This window comes from Zootoca vivipara, chromosome 1, assembly GCF_965207765.1.
Source record: "Zootoca vivipara chromosome 1, rZooViv2.hap1.1, whole genome shotgun sequence".
In the NCBI taxonomy this organism is placed as follows: Eukaryota; Metazoa; Chordata; class Lepidosauria; order Squamata; family Lacertidae; genus Zootoca; species Zootoca vivipara.
This window is the reverse complement of record NC_142582.1, coordinates 77,850,841-77,870,389: the sequence shown is the minus strand read 5'-3', so window position 1 is coordinate 77,870,389 and position 19,549 is coordinate 77,850,841. Positions and strand designations below refer to the sequence as shown.

General features: G+C 40.1%; 1 protein-coding gene across 6 annotated transcripts in view; it reads right to left on the bottom strand.

Annotated features, from left to right (window-relative positions):
* Positions 1-19,549, bottom strand: part of PPFIA1 (PPFI scaffold protein A1) — a 58,644-nt gene that overhangs the window by 30,200 nt on the left and 8,895 nt on the right. For all 6 annotated transcript variants that reach the window (XM_035116917.3, XM_035116926.3, XM_035116962.3 and 3 more), the window contains exons 3-9: positions 9,251-9,352; positions 6,542-6,706; positions 4,561-4,635; positions 3,490-3,591; positions 2,491-2,712; positions 1,610-1,756; positions 627-761 (exon numbers count right to left, since the gene is read on the bottom strand). In XM_035116917.3, coding sequence (XP_034972808.1) covers positions 627-761; positions 1,610-1,756; positions 2,491-2,712; positions 3,490-3,591; positions 4,561-4,635; positions 6,542-6,706; positions 9,251-9,352 — 948 coding nt within the window. The remainder of the gene's footprint in view (positions 1-626; positions 762-1,609; positions 1,757-2,490; positions 2,713-3,489; positions 3,592-4,560; positions 4,636-6,541; positions 6,707-9,250; positions 9,353-19,549) is intronic.

Sequence of the window (19,549 nt, the reverse complement as noted above, 5' to 3'; positions counted from 1 at the left end):
ACTATTAGCAAATGAGCAATTTGTGATTTATGCAGACTGCTATTTCTGTTCACACACTACAATGGAATAAAATACATTGAACACTGTTTCTTCCCTACTACCTTTCATTTTAATGGTTTTAAAAAACCATGCATGCAGAAATAAGGATTAGCATCCCTTGTACAAATTTGACCTTCCTTAGCTTGGATTATGTTCCAACTGTTTAGCATATTTAGCTGCAGAATTCCCAGGAGGCAAATGTCAGGTAACAAAAGACAATAACGAACAGGAAAGGTAACAACAACAACAACAACATGAAGACTATAAAAGGCAGCTAATAATCCATTTGTAAATACTGGGCATAACATTGCTTAAAGATATAGTTTACTCTACCAGGAACTGTAGAATGACTTTATAATGCAACACCCTACAGCTGACACAAGAGTTGCTCAAGCAACCTCCAAACTATAAAAACATGAATTGTTTTATGTTACAGAGCTAAGAAATCATATAAATATAAAGCACTATGTCAAGCTGTTTTATTAACCCAGCTGGTGATGAAGGGTGGGATTAGAACTAAATTACTAAGAACAAATTGTTTCCGCTGAAGACACAGTTTCTCACAGTACAATGTATCACAGCCTTACCTTTGTAAGTGCTGCAACTCTCTGAGCCAGTTCAGCCTCCACCTCTGGCAGAGTCTCTGCTTTTCTCAGAGTCTGCTGCAATTTTTGCTCAGCTAGTTCCAGTCGCTCCTGTAACTGCCTGCTCTTATCTTCACTCTAGCAAGCCAAGAACAGCATTAATTTACTTATAACTAATGCTCCATATATTATTCCAGATGTTACTTTCAAAAGCTCTCTTTATTGGTATTGAACAGTCATGCTGTGAGAAAAATTGCGTGAAATCGTAGGGAATAGCTTTTATTAGCTTCCAAGATCATGGAAGTTGTCTCTCACACAACATTGCTCACATATGCAGATGATTTTCATGAGCAACATATGAACATGGTCTACTTGTTTCAAACGGAAATTCAGAAGTTCATTTCCAGCATACAGTACACTACAAAAATAACAAAGGGTGGAATGCTACTGTAAACAACAGGATACAATTTTTAAAATAAAAAATAAGCTCCTAATATCATGTTCTGTTGAGTTTACCAATGGCCACCTGTACAGTATACAAGGCATTTTTCTGGTTATAATTAGATATATACAAAACATATATACTAACTACAGTAGTTATATCAGCAGCAAACTGAATATTTTTACCTATTGTGCAAGTCACTCACTGAAGTGCAAGACTGGCAAATTTTCTTAGATTATTTCTTCCTGTTGCTGTCCCCCAGGTGATATTCCAAACCTTTTCTACCTGAGGAACCCCACCCCAGAAGCAGTTTTTTGGGGGGAGAGCAGATGGTGGGAAAGCTCAATTGCACAAGTGGCCTTGTTCTCACACAACTGTTGCATAAAACCAGTTATTTAAATCTTTGTGAATGCATGGCATTCTACCTGCACTGCTGCAAAGTTGTCTCTTTCATATTTCTCATATCAAGTATCTTAAGCAGATTATGGGGAGCTATCACAGCTCGATAAAGTTTTGCTTTATTACTATAAGTAACAGTTTCTACCTGTCGGTGCAGAGAATCTTTATTAGCAATTTCGTTTTCAAGTTTATCATTGAGGTCATGCACGGATGTAGCTTCACGTTGTGCAGCGAGGTAGCGTTTTTCAAGGGTTGTGATTCGCTCTTCCATATCTTCCTTTTGAGCCATTGCCTAAGTTGTAAAAATTGTAAGGAGATTAAGGAAATAAATACTCCCTAAGTGTTAAATAGTCTCTCTTCATTGTGTTTAATAGACTGTCTTGAGAAATCAGGCATGGAAATATATGAGTGATCAAAAGATCCTTTGCAATAATTGCACCTTTCTTTTACTTCGTGGGTCTTGACACTATGCAAGTTGCCAATTCTTACTGATCTTAACAAGTTCAACATCAAGATTTGCAAGTTTCCAATCTATGATAATATGCTTTGGAAAATGAGGAGTGCCTCGAAATAAGTTGTGATAAGGAATAATTGTAGGCTGTTCCAAGCAGAACAGTCAAGATTCACAGGGGTAATTGTAAGCTTTAAGCCTAAATAGTTATTTCAATCCCTAGTCTATGTATATACTCAATACCAAAGTACGTGATGTGGTTACTTTAGCCGTTTTAATAGGAGGCGCTCATCTTTTCAAGATCCACCAATCATATTAATCAGGTGCCAGCCTATGCAGAAGTTAATAAAAACAGACTTGGAATTTTTCCGATCAGGACATTAATTTATATGGCGGACAAATCAAGATTCACACTGCATGTAAAACCCTGAAAAAAAGAGAATTTTTGAACAGAAGCTCATACAGCTAACTATAAATACAAGTTTAAAAATTCCACTTGAGAGTTTATTAAAACATGTTTGCTCAATTCTTCCGTTAAGTCACAAACAAAACATTTTAAACTGACATTTCCTTACCTCTCTTACATCTCTTTGCAACTTTGTGTTCATTTCTTCAGATTTTATTAGATCTTTCCTAGCAGTATCAAGATCTTCTTCCAGTTCTGCTACTCTGTTAGAAAGGGCCGTTATACGTTCTTTCATTTGAGCTTGCTCTTTTGTTTGCATCTCTATGACATCTTGAAGTTCTATTACTTTAGCAAGGTCTTCATCATGACTTAGAGAGCCATTGGAAGATCTCTATTTGGAAATAAAATTATTTTTTTAGAAGACCAGTACAATACAGTATGATGTACTAAAAAAAGGTAAAGGACCTCTGACAGTTAAGTCCAGTCATGGATGACTCTGGGGTTGCGGCGCTCATCTTGCTTTACAGGCCGAGGGAGCCAGCATTTGTCCACAGTCAGTTTTTCCAGGTCATGTAGCCAGCAGCACACGGAAACACCGTTTACCTTCCTGCCAGAAGGATACCTATTTATCTACTTGCATTTTTTTTTGCGTGCTTTCGAACTGCTAGGTTGGCAGGAGTTGGGACAGAGCAACGGGAGCTCACCGCGTCACAGGGATTCGAACTGCCGACCTTCCGATCAGCAAGCCCAAGAGGCTCAGTGGTTTAGACCACAGCATACTACATACTACCATAATTTTTCCAGTTAAGCTATCATAATTCAGGCACGATTAAGAGTCTGCTCATTTACTATTTTCTAGGAGGAAAAGTTTCAAAGGGATGAGTCCCTGGTCTCATTGCCAGAGATTCGTGAAACAATGAGTAAATCAAATTGAAACCATGTTTATTTGAAAACCCATTACCTGAAAAGATTTGGAGCATTTGATCAGAAGATAACAGAGACAGCACATTTAAGTAATGTTTGTATAAAGATGCTTTCACTCACTACTTTCTCATTGGAATGAGATGATGGTGTATGTGCACCTGAGACCCACACTGTGTTTAAGAGGTCGTCCCCCCCCAAGAAATGATGAGTGAACAGGCCCCACAAGACCAAGGTTTCCACCTACCTTCCCATTAGTGCTAGGTGCATTCTCCTGATCATGATTAACATCAGGCATCCCATCAGCTTGAGTTCTTTTCTGATTGTTCTGTTCTTTCAAAATCATTAACTGAAAATGAAATTAAAGTTTCAGTTACGGTAATAAAGGATATTAATTTAGAAATTTAAAAAGGAGCAGTTAACAACATTAGCAAAGATAAAAATTCTGCATTTATGAATGAACAGGCAACAGATATACTACTGCCCTCAATTTTAAAGCAGAATTGGGACTGATTTCTATAATCTATTTAGAGGATATTTGTCAAATGGTGAGATTGCCTTTGAGGAGTACTCAACTGTCAGGAAACCTTCTGCAAAAGAAATGATCTATGACTGCCATTTACTTAATAAGTGAATGGAGTTGGGTGAATTGGCTCTTAGGACTGACTGAAACCTTGCCCAGTGACATGTCCACTGCTAAAAAAGCTTGCATTTAGAGAGGACTCCATGGAAAACGTATTTCCAACATCAACAAGCTGCACAAAGTCCCTATCCTACAGAAGACAGGGAGGGGTGTTTCTAGCTACCGCACCCTTTGCCCTTCTAAGAAGCTGCTGCAGGAGAGGGACCGTGAGCAACATCAAGGGAGGGGAGCTTCTAGGACTAAGGTGAAACTCCCTTGTTATTTTTGTATGGATGCTGCATGTTGCTTAAGTAATCTTGTTATATATTTATAGTATTGGAATGTGTTTTGGGGTATGTTATTATATTTTTGTTTTGGTACGTATTATGAAATTGTTACTATGTTGTTGTTTTCCTATGCTATGATTTTGGGGCGGGGCAGTGTTTGCTGCTTTGAGTTTGAAGGGGGAGTTGTTAAAAAGTGGCATACAAATAATAAAATGAATGAATGAAGGCACACTGCTGCACAAACATTTGAATCAGTGTTTAGAATTCACAGCAGGACCAAGAGATGAAATGGGAGCATTTCACGGATTCTAACCCTTTTCTTTCAGTCATAGTTCTTTGGGCCCCTCAAAAAGTCAATAGCTCCTTCAGAGCTAAGAAGAGGAGGTTTTGTTTTAAGGAAATGACCTACCTCCTTGTGTGTAGTACCGAGTTCTTCCTCCAACAAGCTACATCTTTCAAGTGCTACTCGTAATCTTTCCCTTACCTAAAAAGATAGAGCCAAGGTGTGAACACAAGCAATTCCAAAACTAAACTGTGCAGAATTTTTGATTTACGTGCTGTTATATTTTTATTTTTGGCAATGAACATTATCTTTAAATTCTTAAAAACAATGAAGTAACAACCGTAACGTTTCTTCCAATATCAATGGAATGCCAAACAACAAGCAACTTATGCATAATCAATATGGAGCCAATATGCATTCAGAACTCCTATTTCATTTGCAGGCAATGAATCTCTGGCTCAGACAAGCTTAAGAGTATAGTATTAGCTATACTACAGAATTGTGGACTGGTAACAATATCATGGTTAGATAGGATGAACTGATTTTAAATATATTAATTTTATCATATTGTATTTCATCTTTCTTGACTAAACAAGCATAGTGATTAGTTGTTATAACAATTAAAATATAAAAGTTTCAATTAATTGATATATCACCTGTGAATACGCTGTACAGTGGAACCTCGGTTTACAACTACCTCCGTTTACGAACGCTTCGGCGAGCGAACGCCGCGGACCCGGAAGTGTTTACATCCAGGTTCCATGGCGTCGGATGCGCAGAAGCGATCTGTGCAGTGTGTGCGCAGCAGTGCTCTATCGGTGCTTTGCGCACACGCAGAAGCGTGCTTTCGGCGAGCGAACGCCTCAGCAGAACCGATTGTGGTCACAAACCAAGATACCACTGTATAAACCTTATGGGTCTGGATCCAATAAAGCCCAAGCATAAGGGTAAATCCTGATCATGTAGAAGGTTCTCATTTCCACAATCCAACCCACCTACAGTCCCTACACCACATCAAAAGTCTTACTCCATGAGCAAATTTCTGCTCACAATTCTCACAATCAAAGCCACCGTCCATGGCTTTTCTACTAATGAAATATTTGCTTAAAGACCAGGTTTGCTGTCTGATGTTACGTCATACTCAGGGTAGATTAATTGAAATAAATGAACTTGTTTATTGATTTGATTAAGATTGTCACAATTTAAAAGTGACACAGATCCTACCTACCACCCAAATGCATTAAAGTGTTTTTATTTCCTGTCTCTTCCCCTATGCACATACCAAAAGCTGGGGGAAAGGTAGGAAGAAACAGAATGAAGCAAAAAGGGGAATGAAGAGTTGAACTAAATGGATGAAATGGGACTGGGAAGGCACCATAATAAAAAATTGTTGGCACTCCAATTTGGCATTGCCACCACTTTCCTGGCATCTATATTTTGGAGTAGACAGCAGTGCTATCAAGCTTCAACTGAACAAAAGTAGAAGGCAAATATTATTTTCACTTTTTCTGTTTGTTTTACCAAGGGGACTGCCTCAGAAGACCAATTCACTGGCTGACACCTGCTTAGAAAGGTTTAAAGACTGTCTCAAGGAAAATCTTTAAAAGTGTAGCATAAACACTGAGAACTGGGAAACACTGGCCTGCGAGCGCTCCATTTGGAGAACAGCCTTTACCAAAGGTGTCATGGGCTTTGAAGAAACTCAATCTCAGGACGCAAGGGAGAAACATGCTAAGAGGAAGGCATGCTTGGCAAATCCACACCGTGATCAAGTCCCGCCTGGAAACCAATGTCCCCACTGTGGAAGGATGTGTGGATCCAGAATTGGCCTCCACAGTCACTTACGGATCCATTGTTAAAACCGTGTTTATGGAAGACAATCTTACTTGGCTACGATTGATCGCCAAAGAGAAGAGAGAAAGGTAAGCTAGTTATAACAAGGTAAACAAGTTTTACTAGTCAGCCAGCTATTTTTTCCACTTGTATTAATTACTTATGTGAGTAATCTTGAACGACTTACTTTTTTACACTAATGCTCTTAATTAGTTTGCCATAACCATTTATTATACATTTCTCAAATAATAAACAATACACTCAGTACATTTACCTTTTCATCAAGGGCTTTGTGGTGTTCAAATAGGGATTTTAGTGCTTTGAGAACTTCTACTTCACTAGAAACGCCTGCTGGAGATTGAGCCTGTCTCTTTACTACAGTCATTCTAAGAGATCGCTCATGCCGGGAGACAAGACATTCCAAATGCTCTAACAGCAGCTGAAAAATAACCAAAATTTAGATGAGGAAGGCAGATGAATTCCATTCTAAGCATCTGAAGAGAAACGCTATGCTATTGTTTGAAAATAAAATCATGATGCAATGGGTACCCCAAGCCTGCAATGATGGATTGTTTATGATCACATGAGTTACAGATTTCTGCTTGTCTTAAAAATGTTCTCTTTGAACTTTGCTTGTCTGAAAACTGTGTAACCCAGAAAGTTTCACAGCAAATTCAACTGAGAAAAAAACATGTACTTTGCTAACTAAAGAAAATATGAAGACATTTTCAAAACTTTTCTTTTTTCCTCAAGTCAGATAAATAATCTGCCAGCAATTTATTTTTACATATATCAATGCTCTCTTGTAACCACTGCCTTTATAGGGATTCCTTTAATAGGCAGGGAAGCTTCTCACTAAGGATAAAACTACACAATCTACCTCTACATGTCTTATATCCTCACCACTTCAAATCCACTGCAATGCTTAGCCTTTCCTAAGAACTGCACTCCCCAGCTGTTTCCTCCTTGCAGAGGTCCCAGTTCCATGGCAAGTTAATTGCAGAAGTCTCCTATAGAAGGATAAATCACCTGCAGTGTTTTTAGCTGAGATCCAATAAGTTACTTAACTAGTGATAACAGCAAATTTGACCATCTTTTATAATTGTATTAAGCAGAATTGTTATGCATGTGTTTTTCACAAAGGATAAAGAGTTCAGCATTATGAGAATTTAAGCTCCTATGTAAAACTGGCTAACCCATGGTCATTCAGCTGTTGCTGGACAGCCTTCCCCAACCTGGTTCAAAGAAGTCATTTACCTCTTATCTGCAAAACTCCCATGATCCCTGACCACTGGCCCTGTTAGCTAGGGATCATGGAAGTTGTAGTTCCAAAACATCTGGAGAGCCAAGGTTACCTATGCCTGTACTATATCCTCCCACCAACACACACACACACACACACACACACACACACACAACATTCCAGAAGTTGCAGAAGCCACTGAGAATAGCTCCCTGTTAGGCCACATGGGTTTTTTATTCCTACTCCCTTTTAGTTTACAAATATGCTCCTGAATACTGGGAAATTCCCCAAACAGACAGGAACTGCTACTGTGTTTTGGGATGGCTCTGTCTTGCTGCTAAATTTGTTGGTGTGGTATTGCCCAAATTTGATGAAATAAAGAATGACAAAATGGATGATTTACCCAAGAGGTCAAAAGATGATTCCTAAGATCTTGAGCAGTGGTATATCTCATTCAGCTTTATAAAGGAAATCCAATGCCACTTTCAAAAACTACTTCCCAGATTCTTTACACAGTTGAATAACAAATGCTCTAATTATACTATTATTACCATACTGAAATGTAAGTGGGTTAATCCTGAATAACTAGAAAGGTTCAATGGCAAGTAATCAGCTACTGGCACTGACTACCCGATATAAATTCAAGCTGATTCTCAAAACTATGCCTGGAGGAGTAAAGATGATGAGATCTCCAAGAGCAACCAGTCCAAACATGCAAGCTTTTGGTTGCACTCATGGGGATTTCCAGAACTCAGCAAAACTGTACGTTTAGCTAATAATGTTCTATCCAAAACTTACGATGGGCAATACTGGCAAGAAATCATACCTGGTGGCAATTTATGATTATAATTTCATTCTGAAACTCTTAAGTTCAGCATTCAGAAAAATGCATTTGACTGGTAAGGACAAATTCATACTTTATCATACAGGAGTCATATTTGCTGCATTAACACCAAAATTCACTGTGCGGAATATGTAGGTACAAAAGAAAGACATCCATCCGCGCACACGTAGTAGGCATGCACCCATGAGCCGCTCTACTACATTTTCCAGCATAAATTCATACAGTTGTACCTTGGATCCTGAACGCCTTGTGAGTCAAACGTTTTGGCTCCTGAACGCTGCATACCCGGAAGTGAGGGTTCCGGTTTGCGAACGTTCTTTGGAACCCGAACGTCCAACGTGGCTTCTGCAGCTTCCGATTGGCTGGAGCTTCCTGCAGCCAATTGGAAGCAGCGCCTTGATTTCCGAATGTTTTGGAAATCAAACAGACTTCCGGAACGGATTCCATTCGACTTCCAAGGTACCACTGTACTGGGTTGGTTTGCATGTAACACCAGGCAATAACACTGGGCTGTTATACCTCCTCTTCCACATACATACTCACAATTCATTTGCTAACTTCCTGGTTTGCAGCATTTTTAGCTTAATACAGCTTGCATATAACATCTTACTTGTTATACACATTGCCCTATTAGTGCAATATATGGCTTATCTCATTTTGATTTGATGGTTGTATATTTATATAATTTATATATTTAGATATTTATTTATTCATTCATTCATTTCTTTGAGACTTGCACATCCCAAACATACACGTCACACAGAAGCACCATATTCAGAAAGGTAAGAGCATAGCTAAAGGTTCTATCTGTTCACTTCCCCCTTTAATTTAAAAAGCAATGTCAAGAGCAACATTGCATGCAATAGCAACAAAATGATATCAAATAATAAACTAACCCTTGTATTATTTCGTTCTGCTTTCAGTTCTGCAATTTCTTCTTCCCTTTCAAGGAGTTGTTCTCTGCAAACATTAAGTTCTTTAGTAAGTGCTGCAAACTCCTAGAATTGAAGCAAACAAGAATGAATTCATTATTAATACATCCAAACAAATGCATTACATGTTAGGCAACAAATAAAAGAAAAGCAGCATTATGCTAAGGTAGTCCTACTCTCACCTCTTCTACCAACTTCAATTTTTCTAGAAAGGTAGAATATTAATGCTAGTAATAAAGTTAGCAAATTAGTCCTCCTGTCTCCCACCACCGAGCAAAATGAATTTCCCACCTGCTGCTACACCATTCTGTTCCATTTAATAGCCCTGCTCAGTGCATCTTGCATTGCTATTACATTTCAGGGCAGGCCTACCAATTCCATCTCCACTGCCTGTCTGCAAAACTCAGCTATATGTTTTCCACTTTAAAGCAGGCTGAGACTGCCAGCAAAGAAGCCATTCACTATTCACTTAACTGCAATCCCCCAAACTCCCATCCAGATGGAAGCACAGTCTAGGTCTAGGAGCCCTTGCTAGGGAAAGAAGAAAAAAGCACCCAGAAAGAGAAGGATTAACAGTTGACCTTCCTGCCCACTTCTTAGCCACTGGAAGTCACACCTTCCTTGCCTTGATTTATGTTAGAGAAACATCTCTTGAGCTTTGAAGACAACTGGTGGAAGCAGAATGTGTGTTCTACCCTATGTTTGCTGTCAGGAGTCCATGTCATCAAACCCCTGCCAAGGTTATTGCCTCAGCAAGCTTTCTGGTCAAGTTCTGCTCCTCCTTGCTGTTGCTGCATAGCCACCAGTTCTCTCTAAGGAAGCAAGCAGTGACAAGAGGAAGAGGAGCTATCTACACTAAACCTTGTCCACTCTCTCATGCTAGCTATTTAGACTGGACCAGGAGAAAGAGGGTTAGTGTAGAAGCAATAGTAACTGAAGGCCAGAAGAAGTATCCCCACTTTGGGGATCTTGCTCAAAGATACCAAAACCAGAAAAGGACAAGCTCTACACTTACAACAAAAATTGGGCGCATGGTTGTAACTCTTGCCTCCTCTTATTATGGTCATAGTTAGGCTTGCAATGGATTGTCTTAGGAAAAATAATTTCCTAGCCCTAAGTTGGGGGGGGGAGAATATAGGGATCATATTTTAGGAGAATGTTGGGCAAACCTAGACACAAAGGTATGTGTGGTCAAAGGCAAAAGTGGGTAGAGCAATAGAAATGCCTCTTAACCTTTGTACAATGAGATACCTCCCAGCCACACAGAAGCCAGGGGTTTCTAAATACACCCACCTGCCTCAAGGAGGGTATGGAGGAAGACTGGTGAGGGTTGCAGCCCATGGAGAGTTCCAAGGGCCACATACATGGTGGGGTTGGAGGGTCATTCAGCAGCTGGGCTTGAGGTTCCCACCTCTCTTTTAGAATAAGGATGTATCCTATGTTGATGTTTCAGTCGCACCACAGACTTTTGATTGCATAACAGAACAGTGAAGATCAAGAAGGTGATCAGGAAAGCATTTGTGGACCTCATTCAGCTATCCTATGTAGAAAGTTTGTGTAACAAGGCTGATCTTTACTGCTGTAGAGGTGGTGGCCTTCCATTCTAAACATAAAGGGACCCCTGACCATTAGGTCCAGTCGCGGATGACTCTGGGGTTGTGGTGCTCATCTCGCTTTACTGGCCGAGGGAGCCGGCGTACAGTTTCTGGGTCATGTGGCCAGCATGACTAAGCCGCTTCTGGCGAACCAGAGCAGCGCATAGAAACGCCATTTACCTTTCCACCGGAGCAGTACCTATTTATCTACGTACTTGCTTTCAAACTGCTAGGTTGGCAGGAGCTGGGACCAAGCAACGGGAGCTCACCCCATGGCGGGGATTCAAACTGCCAACCTTCCAATCGGCAAGCCCTAGACCCTGTGGTTTAACCCACAGTGCCACCCGCGTCCCGGCCTTACATTCTAACTGAGCTTATAAAGGATTTAGATCATGCCCCTACTTCCAAGATATTTCTTGTCTATGATTTCAGATTCAGCTGGACTCCCCCTTGTTATTTTTGTTGGATAGTTCAGACTTTTTTTGTTTCAGTATGCTTCTGCTTCAATGAAGTAGATAATGTTTCTATCTACTGACCATTTTATCTGCTCCGTTTGTCTCTCTTGTACAGTGGTCCCTCAACTTACGAACTTAATCCATTCCGAATGCATATTCGTAGGTTGAAAAGTGCGTAAGTCGAAAAGTGGTTTCCGATAGGAAAAAAATATTCGAAAAAATTCGTAAGTCAGAAAAAACCGCATTTAAAATTCGTAAGTCGAAGAAACCGCATTTAAAACCGGCAACGGTTTCCATTTGGATGTAGAAAAATTCGTAAGCGTGCAGTCATTTGTCCCGTTCGTAAGTCGAAAACCTCAGATGTCAAGTAATTTGTAAGTCGAGGGACCACTGTACTTTAAATGGCTATTTTATTAAGTGTTATTGTATTCTATAGATGACCTTAACTGTGGCAAGCTGTCCTAAGTAATGAATAAACATTAGAAGGGTGGGGTGTACATATACATTCCATCTGTGGGAATATATGGTCTGTCACTTTAATACAGAAAACATTAACACACATTCCATATAATTTACAAATACCAATTTGGATGGCAATGCTTCTTAGACTTAGATGTAGCTTCATCAAAGTAGTAAGACCACATTATTCAACAAACATTTGATGACAGGGTTATCAAACAGGGTGGCCTCCAAGTGTTGTTGGATTACAACTTCCATCACTCCTTATCATTGGCAGAATACTCTGCCAATAGTGATTCAGCAGGTACCTTTTGTGACAACTTTTAAATGCATGCTGAAAATGTTCTATTCTGCCAGGCCCACATAGGCAATTTGAATAGATCTTTCCACAATGGTTAACTGATGTCTGTTTTTAACTTTTTAATATGGTTTATATTGTAGAGTTTTAAGTTTTATTGTTCTAAACTGCTTTGTTTTTTTAAAAAATGACATAATGGTATATACCAGTAAACATTTTTTATAAATAAAGAAAATCTAACCAAAGATGCATGCATATCTTTAGTATGTATATGTTACCAGCAGAAAACAATGAAACATGCATTTTTTAAAAAACCCAACAACAACTAGAACAGGCACCCCCAAACTGCGGCCCTCCAGATGTTTTGGCCTACAACTCCCATGATCCCTAGCTAACAGGACCAGTGGTCAGGGATGATGGGAATTGTAGTCCAAAACATCTGGAGGGCCGAAGTTTGGGGATGCCTGAACTAGAATCTAAGATTATAAAAGCCTTTGACTTTTGTGTTGCTTTATACCCTTCAGTCTGCATCTAGAATGGGAGACTTCCAGCTCATAAGCGGCCAAATTTAATCTGCACCTTCACAATCTGGTATCTGCTGGGTGAAAACTCCTTCCATGAGTGCAAGGGGACTAACTAGATTATACTCCACCTAAAGTTTAATACACTAGCAAATTAACAACAATATACTTTGACCCTAAAGCTTCTCTAGTCACATATGAACAAGCTGTAAAAGTACAGTATAACAAGAACGTGGATGGAAATGCCATTCTGTCAAGCATTTGAATAGAATGCAACTCAAAGCAATATTTTCTTTTCAATGTATTTCAAAACACATATGTTGCTAGCTAGGCAACAATGCTTCTTATGATTACTAAAAGCAAATTATTGTAATGTTTTCAGCAATAAACCACATCCTGTGTTGTATATTTCATGCTAGATAATTTACAAGAGCGTTCAAATATGCATAGTCAGTTATAAGCACATGCAAGATCATTTAAAATAGTAGATTTCCTTAGCTTAACTGGGGTGATTGTCAAGCTTCAATAGATCTTCTTTAGAAATGTTAGTGTTCTATTATGAAACTGCAGGTCCAAAGTTAACCAACTGAAAAACATTTTGAGTGAAATCTAAAATATATTCCCTCAACTTGACTGAAGTGGGGACATAATACAGGATAAGTTGAGGAATGTGCAGGTAAAAATATTTAGCTCAATTAAATTTCTTTATATCTAAAGAGTGGGACTCTTTTATTCATATTTCTGACTGAATTTTTTATGAGTATTTATGGGAACTACTTTAAACATTCTTCATTCTTGCTATCTTGGAAATTTGGTTTTAGGATTACTGAGACTATAGCACTCTGTAACTAAAGCATTACAACACTTCTGGATACAAATGTTTTTCCCAGTACAAAAGCTTGGTATACATTACTGGAAAATGACAGCACTACCAGATGAATGAGCTTAAATTAGTTTCCCACCACTTTCTGACGCCATATTGGAGACAGTCATCTGTCCAAGGGTACTTCTTGGATTTACACCAGATGCAAACAGTAGAACCATGTGTCATTTGACTGCTTGCAGATGCTTTGCATATTTTTATTAAATTAGACTTCTGACTTTATATTTACAGATAAAAATAAGCATATCTCATAAACTATTTTGAGAACACAAGGATATCGATTACTTATTTTTAAAAATGGACTCTTTCAAAGTGAACAGCAAAAAACATACTGTAGAACAGTTGAAATACTGTTGTCCATACAAATTAGATAACTCCAGGAAGCATCACATAATCAAACTGGATAACTGACAATCTATTTGATACTAATCAAATATTATCAAATATGCCAAGAATGTCACTGTTTGGATGTCAGCTGACCTTTTCTTTTTCACTGTACTGTCCTCTGATAGCAAGAGGAAGCACAGCCTCTAGCATTCAAAGACTCAGCAGTTATTACTACCTAGAGCAAAGGTTCACAATTAGCTGATTACAGAGCATCCCCTCTTTTTCAAAAGCCAAGCCTTGGACCCCCTATTTTGATAACTCTATGGTAGTTACCTCTGCAAAGCAAATTTTTGAACAAAATGTGGGTAGCCCCTAATAAGCAAAGGGTTTTAGCTATACTAAAAAACAGACTAAGGCTGAGCGATATCTGGCTTGCAACATTGTGATATATCAGCAGCTAAACATCGCAATACAGTGGTACCTCAGTTTATGAACACAATTGGTTCCGGAAGTCTGTTCATTAACTGAAGCGTTCAAAAACTGAAGCGAACTTTCCCATTGAAAGTAATGGAAAGTGGATTAATCTGTTCCAGACGGTCCGCGGAGTACTTAAACTGAAGCGTTCATAAACTGAAGCGAACTTTCCCATTGAAAGTAATGGAAAGTGGATTAATCCGTTCCAGACGGGTCCACGGAGTACTCAACCTGAAGCGAACTTAACCTGAAGCATGGGTGTAATTGGTTCCGGAAGTCTGTTCATAAACTGAAACATTCATAAACTGAAGCGAACTTTCCCATTGAAAGTAATGGAAAATGAATTAATCCGTTCCAGATGGGTCCGCGGCGTTCGTAAACCAAAAATTCATAAACCGAGGTGTTCATAAACCGAGGTTCCACTGTATTCTGATATTATCATGATGTCTGAAATAGGAGATTTCAGGCGTGAGGATGAGGGAAGGAGCAGCTGCGGAGATTAAATGGGTGGGGGGAGGAGAGAAAGTAGAGTCACCTCCACCACATGGTTTGAGTTGGAGGGGAAGGGGGTGCATCAAGCTTTCATCCATGGGGCAGCCAGCAGTGACAGCCAGCGAAGATGCACATCCACTGTGGCTGCTGCTGCTTTCTTGCTGACTGAGAAACACTGCTTCACCTCAGTGCCAGGGGACGGTAGTGCCACAGTGCCTTGAAGTGAGGGCGATCAGCTGCCCTGGTCTCCCTCAACGTGAGGGAAGGCAGTTCAGATGAGCGGTGCCTTGAAACCGGTTTCCCTGCTCTCCCTCGCGCGAGAAGCAATATATTGCTGGGTCAAAATTGTTATCATGGTGTGATTTCAAATATATTTTGGCCAATGTATTGAAAAAGTGCACAAAAATTACAAAAAATTAGTTGGGGGGAAGGTATGGGATTCCTAATTGGAAACCACTGACGTAGAGCAGGGGTAGGCAACCTAAGGCCCAGGGGCTGGATGCGGCCCAATCGCCTTCTCAATCCGGCCCACGGACGGTCCGGGAATCAGCATGTTTTTACATAAGTAGAATGTGTCCTTTTATTTAAAATGGATCTCTGGGTTATTTGTGGGGCATAGGAATTCGTTCATTTCCCTCCCCCCCCCCAAAAAAATATAGTCCGGCCCACCACATGGTCTGAGGGACGGTGGACTGGCCCACAGCTGAGAAAGGTTGCTGACCCCTGACGGAGAGGATTGAGTATAAGGCTAGTGTGAGGGACAAGGGATACAGGGAAGTCCCTCCCATCTTAAGTTCCAGCCCATCCCCAAGCGCTGGGGAGAGCAGGGAGAGCTCTGCCTCCAGTGGAGAATCAGGAAATGGTGTCCGAGGCTCAGGCAAGGTTGCGGAGCCCATGACCCAGGTGGGACAGGAAGGGGGGAGCCCGGGGGGAAGGCCAATTCCCCCAACTCCGGAATTGCGCCGAAAACGTAGGGGGAAGAGGCTGGGTCTCCCAAAGCTTCTTTGCTGGAAGAAAACGCGCCAATCTCCATTCGGAGGTACTGACACCTCACCGTAAGCATGTATATAGATCGCTCTGAGCACTGTAAATAACCAGCACTTAATAAAAGTCTAAAAGGACTATGCTGCGAGGAGTCGTTACTCTAGAGTAGCCACATCAGCACCTCTGACAGCTAGGAACAGGGACACTTGCATTTAAACCTTTACTCAGCCATTACTTATTCAGCAATCACATGCTCAACCTAACCTATACCATATATTTTTTTACCCCCAACTATTAAACTAACAGGACAGTGGGAGATCCATGAACACTACCCTGAGTCCTGTTAATGTCATAGTTTCTCAGTAACAGCTATTTGGTTTTTGTAATTAACGTAGCTATCTAACCTGTTGGTGATTATCTTCTTTGCTCCCATAATGTTAATGCCTTTTTTAAAAAAACAAAAGCAAAACATTCTTTGACAATACAACTGTTTGTTTGTTAAACCTGTTTTAAAAGCCCCAGTCAATTGATCAACAGAAAACCTCTTGTTCTATTCGATGGCCAGAGGTATCGTCTCAAAAATCCTCTCACCACTGCAAATATAAAACTATTGGAAAACTTACTAAAAAATGCCTGTGGCAACTACATTTTTCCTTATGAATGCGTTCTAGAAACAAGTATGCTTTACATATTCTAGTCCTACATTTGACTTTTCAGCACCAGGAGTTCTGAATTTCTCATTAAGCTTTTTCTCCACAGTTCCCCTGAGTGAAATCGAATGGTCCTGGGGCCCATGGAGAAAAGTATGCCAGGATTTCACAATAGAAACATTCACTCTCCTATAGTGTGTTTTGGTTGGCAGCTGATCTTGTAAGGCTGTAGGCATTTATCTGCAGTACTTGTGAGCAGGGAATTTTCCCTAAATCACAGCTCTGCTCAATGCACACTTCGAAGTAGAATATACATATTAAATGAAATACCCAGTACTTCTATTTCAACAAGTTCTGAGTAGGAAAAAACAACAACGGCCCGCCTAGTTTTCAATGATTCTTTGAAGTAGTTAAAAGCATTGACTGCATTTCACTCCTAAGTGACAAAACTGGAATTATCTGTTCTGGGATAGCACTTGTCATTTGCTCATGATACCTTTTCCTTCTACCCCCTGTGCCAGTTATTTAAGATTCTTTTTTCAGATTTCACTAGAATTCTGCATTTTTGCTGAGATATCAGAATTAAAAGGCAATGACAATTATATGCATATTGAAGACTAAATTATTTTGAGGTGAATGTTGCTGAACTATAAGCTTCTTTAAACAAGAACCTTTTTTGTGTTTTGTGAAATGCCAAGCACACACTGTTCAATACAGTAATGCTAGCTGGCACTCTGGAATTAAACTTTCGGACATTCTGCAGATTTAACACTTGCCAAATACAAAAATAATTAAAAATGCATTGTTTAAGTGCTTGCTGGTACGTCTAGCTACTTTTGATGTAGCTCCTTGTTTCTAGCTATCCTAGGCAATGCCCACTATCTAGCACATAAAAAATTAGACATCTACAGGAGGAACAGAGCAACTGACATGATACTTTGAGACAAAGAACAGACAAAAGATTCTAGTGCTACTTCTAAAGTTTTGTTAATACAGCAATTAAATTTATTTAAACTACGTTAAACAAAACTTCCCAAAAACAACAGGCAGAAGAAGGATGGCAACTAAAATACTTTAATGACTTACAAGCTGCTCATGAACTGTTCCAAAGTGCAAATAATAAGAGTCATCACTTTGAGAGAGGCAGGAGATCTAGAATTCTGCTACAGGGTTATGCAACATCAGGCATTTGTAATCAGGAGGTTGGTTACATGTTTTATTGATGTTTTCAATGTTTGGGGACGCAGAATTAAGAATATCTTGTCCTAGCTGTTTTTTTTAACAAAAGACAGGAGCCATACAACTTTGCCAGTGATAGTAGCTTTCAATGCATGATGACGTTCTTAATCGGGTGCAAACCAATTACATTTTACTGGGAAATGTGCTTTAAATATTGCAATTAGGTGTTGACACAGATAACATCTGAAAGTCTTTAAATTACTAAAAGAACTCGGCCACCCTGTAAGTTGTAAACTCCCATCTACATTTACAGCTTCCAAGTTCATTACTACTTAAAATGCAAATGCATTTCGCAACCTCCAACTTCATAAACAAGAATTTAGCCACCTCTTTCATGGCAGTTCAAAATGTACTCAATTTAGCATCCCTGTATACTTGTAAGCATGGGACACGGGTGGCGCTGGGGGTTAAACCACAGAGCCTAGGGCTTGCCGATCAGAAGGTCAGCGGTTCGAATCCCCGTGACGGGGTGCTCGGTCCCAGCTCCTGCCAACCTAGCAGTTTGAAAGAACATCAAAGTGCAAGTAGATAAATAGGTACCACTACAGCGGGAAGGTAAACGGCGTTTCCGTGCGCTGCTCTGGTTTGCCAGAAGCAGCTTTGTCATGCTGGCCACATGACCTGGAAGCTGTACGCCGGCTCCCTCAGCCAATAACGCGAGATGAGCGCCGCAACCCCAGAGTCGGTCACAACTGGACCGAATGGTCAGGTGTCCCTTTACCTTTACCTATACTTGTAAGCAAGAAAATTTTCAGCATGAACAGTTCCTGAAACGAGCTGTGTAGTTATTTGGAGGTGCAAGGTTTAGACTGTGTTCATCACTATAATCATTTTTACCTCCAACATCTAATCTAATACCTACAATAGCTAGAATAAATGTTGTGTTTAAACTTTTTTCTATATTTGGCCCAGTTCTTCACAAAACTACTGATGGCAGAGCCACTTCTTTCCCCCTCTCCTAGAATTAGAACACTTTACACTTGCACCCTAAGAAAATATTATGTTTTAGAGAAGGGGTGGACAACTTGTTGCTCTCCATACATGTTGTTGGACTACATCCTATATCTGCCCCAGCCGGCATAGCAAATATTGACGAATGATTAAATTGCAATTCATCAACAGCTGGTGGCCCATTCATTATAGATAGTTAAGAGCAAGAATTATACACCATCAGTGGAACTGTCATTACACATTTCAACATGACTCACTGTTCTGGGATTATCACCGAACTAGAAGGAGCCATGCCTAGAACAGTGACTCATGCAGAAACTTAATAGAAAGCCTCCTCTAAGTATGAGCAATTATGCTGCTTCACTACATTGAGAGGTACGAGGTCCTGAATTTGCCAAATGCATTTAGAACCAATGTCAGGATTACATGACCCGTGGAGGCCAAATGGAAGGAGGCAAGTCAATTTTGCAAAGATGAAATAATGTTGTTGTTGTTGTTGTTTAGTCGTGCCCGACTCTTTGTGACCCCATGGATCAGAGCACGCCAGGCACTCCTGTCTTCCACTGCCTCCCGCAGTTTGGTCAGACTTATGTTGGTGGCTTCGAGAACACTGTCCAACCATCTTGTCCTCTGTCGTCCCCTTCTCCTTGTGCCCTCAATATTTCACAACATCAGCGTCTTTTTCAGGGAGTCTTCTCTTCTCATGAGGTGGCCAAAGTATTGGAGCCTCAGCTTCAGGATCTGTCCTTCCAGGGAGCACTCAGGGCTGATTTCCTTCAGAATGGATAGGTTTGATCTTCTTGCAGTCCATGGGACTCTCAAGAGTCTCCGCCAGCACCATAATTCAAAAGCATCAACTCTTCGGCGATCAGCCTTCTTTATGGTCCAGCTCTCACTTCCATACATCACTACTGGGGAAACCATAGCTTTAACTA